Source organism: Colobus angolensis, unplaced genomic scaffold, assembly GCF_000951035.1.
Source record: "Colobus angolensis palliatus isolate OR3802 unplaced genomic scaffold, Cang.pa_1.0 Scaffold149, whole genome shotgun sequence".
Taxonomy (NCBI): Eukaryota; Metazoa; Chordata; class Mammalia; order Primates; family Cercopithecidae; genus Colobus; species Colobus angolensis.
This window is the reverse complement of record NW_012114588.1, coordinates 3047116-3050080: the sequence shown is the minus strand read 5'-3', so window position 1 is coordinate 3050080 and position 2965 is coordinate 3047116. Positions and strand designations below refer to the sequence as shown.

At 52.6% G+C, this 2965-nt stretch overlaps 1 protein-coding gene across 1 annotated transcript in view; it reads right to left on the bottom strand.

Moving 5' to 3' along the window:
* Positions 1–235: 235 nt before the first annotated feature.
* Positions 236–2965, bottom strand: part of DRAXIN (dorsal inhibitory axon guidance protein) — a 35292-nt gene continuing 32562 nt past the window's right edge. Inside the window, exon 7 of the mRNA XM_011935820.1 lies at positions 236–1602. Within this exon, the coding sequence (XP_011791210.1) occupies positions 1490–1602 (113 nt within the window). The 3' untranslated portion in view covers positions 236–1489. The remainder of the gene's footprint in view (positions 1603–2965) is intronic.

Genomic DNA, 2965 nt, shown 5'->3' with positions numbered 1-2965 from the left:
CAGGGATGGTTTTGTGGTTCTGGAAATCACTAAACAGTATGCAAAGTGGGTAAATGTGGGCAATATGTGTGGGGTTTCTTTTGAGTCCATGCTCGCATCAGAACCCCTGGGGTGGAAGCTCTCCAGAAAACTGTAAAGTGCCTGTCCAGGACTGGATGAGCAGGACCATAGGGACATAAAGGCCAACATGATTCTTTTCCCCAAACACTTCATATCCCAGGATATCAGCTACCAGACCATAGGGATCAACCTACCCAACTGATTCCTGCAAGCAAGTATGTGCTTAAGTTGTATTTTGTTTTGTTTTTAAACATGATACATCTTTGTCCAGGGAAGGCAGAGAACAGTCAAACTATTTCAGCCACAGAGAAAGGGACTACCAGGGTGTGAGCCTCTCTTGCCAAAAGCCTTGGAGAATCTGGAAGAAATTCTTGGCTGTGGAGTCGCAAGAACGTGGGCCTTGGACTGGACAGCCTTGGCCCAGGTTCAGGTCCTTGCTCTGCCATGTACTTCCCAGGACCTCTCAGTGGGGTCCCTGGGCCAGCAGCATCGCATTCCCTGGGAGCTTGTTAGAGCACAGAGCCCAGTGAGTCTGATGTGCTTTTTTTTTTTGAGATGGAGTTTCACTCTTATCCCCCAGGCTGGAGTGCAGCGGCACGATCTCTGCTCACTGCAACCTCTGCCTCCCAAGTTCAAGGGATTCTGGTGCCTCAGCCTCCGAGTAGCTGCGATGATAGGCCTGTGCCACCACGCCTGGCCTAATTTTTGTATTTTTAATAGAGACAGAGTTTCCCCTTGTTGGCCTGGCTGGTCTCGAACTCCCGACCTCAGGTGATCCACCTGCCTTGGCCCCCCAAAGTGCTGGGATTACAAGCGTGAGCCGCCGTGCCCAGCCAGATGTACATTTTTAACTGGACCTCCAGGTGACTCTTAGCATGTTCATGTTTGAGGAGCATTGACCCTGGGCAAGTCAGGTTAAAAACTCCAGCGTGCCTCAGGGTCCTCAACCTGTCGCATGGTGATAATGCCTACTTGAAAAGGTCGTTGTGATAATTCAGTGAGATAATGTATTCCAGCACTTAGCACAGTGCCTGGTATCCATATTCATCTCCTGCCGGTGGACCTTCTTTCGGGAAGTTTTAAATTTCTTTTCCACTCTCAAAAACGCCTCTTGGTTTTGAACTTGAAGCTGTTGCAGTGCTGGAGTCGGACAGTAGAGGGCACTCTCGGCATTGCCATCGCGGAGAGCAAGACACGTGGGATGGAGGCTGCGTGGGACAGGGCTGTGGGTGTGCAGGTGCTGCGGACCGGCTCCTGGGGACCCACCCAGCTCATTCGTCGAGCGGCTCCCCTCCTGGGGTCGAGTGTACTGGGCCTGAGCCTGCAGCCTCAGCCATCTGTTCCCGACTTGATCTCCCACTGCTAGTTATAAACAAATCGCCCGGCTTGTGCAAACCTCCCGGGCTCAGTCCCCAGTCCCGCGGGGCCGCTAGACGTTGATGAAGGATCCCTGGTCGCCGTTGGCCGTCTCGGGCTCCACGCAGCGCCCTTTCCTCCGTGTAACCCTGCGGTTCCGGTGGAATTTGGCATAGCAGCGCAGCCCTGGACGAGGGGAGGCAAGGGGGTCAGAGGCGCCAAGGGCCGGTGCCCTCCCCTTCTTTCCCCGGCACGCTCGGGCCCGGCCAGCTCTCTCCCGCCTTCTTTATTCTGCCCCGCAACCCAGCCTCCTCACGGCAGCCCCAGTGAGTTTAAAAGACACGAATCCGGGTGGGGCGCGGTGGCTCACGCCTGTAATCTCAGCAATTTGGAGGCCGAGGCGGGTGGATCACGAGGTCAGGAGACCGAGCCCATCCTGGCCAACATGGTGAAACTCCGTCTCTACTAAAAATACAAAAAAATTAGCTGGGCGTGGTGGCGGGCGCCTGTAGTCCCAGCTACTCGGGAGGCTGAGGCAGGAGAATGGCGTAAACTCGGGAGGCGGAGTTTGCAGTGAGCGGAGATTGCGCCACTGCACTCTAGCCTGGGCAACAGAGCAAGACACCTTCTCAAAAAAAAAAAAAAAAAAAAAGACACAAATCCGGGGGAGGGGGGAATGAACACGAAAGGAGCACAGAGAAGATTCAGAGCGGTAAAAATATTCTGTGTAACACGTAATGGTGAGATATGGCATGCATTTGTCCAAACCCATAGAATGAACTGCGCAGTGAACTATAACTTACACTATGACTTCAGTTCGTAATAATAATACATCATTATTGGTTAGTCAAGCAACAAATGTACCATGAGAGCCCGGGCGCCGTGGCTCACGCCTACAATCCCAGGGCTTTGGAAGGCCGAGGCAGGCGGATCACTTGAAGTCAGGAGTTTGAGACCTGCCTGGCCAACATGGTGAAACCCCGTCTCTACTAAAAAAAATACAAAAACTACCCGGGCGTGGTGGTGGGTGCCTGTACTCCCAGCTACTTGGGAGGCTGAGGCAGGAGAATCACTTGGACCCGGGAGGCGGAGGTTGCAGTGAGCCAAGATCATGCCACTGCACTCCAGCCAGGGCAACAGAACGAGACTCTATCTCAAAAAACAAACAAACAAACAAACAAATGTACCACATGATTGCAAGATGTTATTAATAAGAGAAACTGCATGCAGGGACAAAGAAGGTATACGAGAACCACATTCTGTGCAATTTTTCTAGAAAACTGCTCTAAAAATAAAGTCCACAGGGTACAGTGGCTCACACCCATAATCCCAGCACTTTGAGAGGCTGAGGCGGGAGGATCACTTGAGCCCAGTAGTTCCAGACCAGCCTAAGCGACATAGGGAGACCCTATCTCTACAAAAGATGTAAAAATTAGCCAGGCATTGTGGCATACACCTGTCGTCCCAACTACAGGAGGGGCTGGCGTGGGAGGATCCCTTGAGCCCAGGAGTTCCAGATTGCAGTGAGCCTTGATTGCGCCACTGTACT